Below are 541 nucleotides of genomic sequence, written 5' to 3'. Positions count from 1 at the left end.
GGCAACTTGATGGTTTCAGCTCGTTCGGGATCTCATTCCTTTGATACTTCTCAGATGAATATGTCCCATGTTGTTAACCATCTATCATTTGGGCGGAGGATTTTGCCTCAGAAATTTTCTGAGCTAAAGCGCTTATCACCTTATCTAGGCCGAAACCATGACCGTTTGGACGGACGTCCCTTCATAAACCAACGTGATCTCGGCCCTAATGTTACTGTAAGTTTGTAAAAACTCAATAACTACTATTTAAATCGTCTAATCATGCTTTAAGGTGTTGTTCTCCATGGACAGATCGAGCATTATCTTCAAATAGTAAAGACAGAGGTAGTGAAAAGCAATGGACAGGTTATGATTGAAGAGTATGAGTACACAGCACATAGCAGTGTTGCTCAAAGTTACTATTTACCAGTCGCCAAGTTTCACTTCGAGCTCTCACCGATGCAGGTAGGCATCATTATCCCCTTTTGCTGCCTTATATGTGTTACACAGTTTCGGATTGGTACGGTGGGTCGAAGTTACACTCTGCTCATCTTTTTCTTTG

General features: G+C 41.8%; 1 protein-coding gene across 1 annotated transcript; it reads left to right on the top strand.

Annotated features, from left to right (window-relative positions):
- Positions 1–6: 6 nt before the first annotated feature.
- Positions 7–444, top strand: LOC104774812 (protein disulfide-isomerase 5-4-like; the record flags this gene model as incomplete). The annotated part of the gene is made up of 2 exons (XM_010499250.1): positions 7–216; positions 292–444. Coding segments are annotated over exons 1-2 (360 nt in total), but the record flags the coding sequence as incomplete, so codon positions are not given.
- Between the last annotated feature and the right edge of the window lie 97 nt (positions 445–541).

This window comes from Camelina sativa, unplaced genomic scaffold, assembly GCF_000633955.1.
Source record: "Camelina sativa cultivar DH55 unplaced genomic scaffold, Cs unpScaffold05795, whole genome shotgun sequence".
Taxonomy (NCBI): domain Eukaryota; kingdom Viridiplantae; phylum Streptophyta; class Magnoliopsida; order Brassicales; family Brassicaceae; genus Camelina; species Camelina sativa.
The sequence above is the reverse complement of the archived record's forward strand: the minus strand, read 5'-3'. Positions and strand labels throughout refer to the sequence as shown.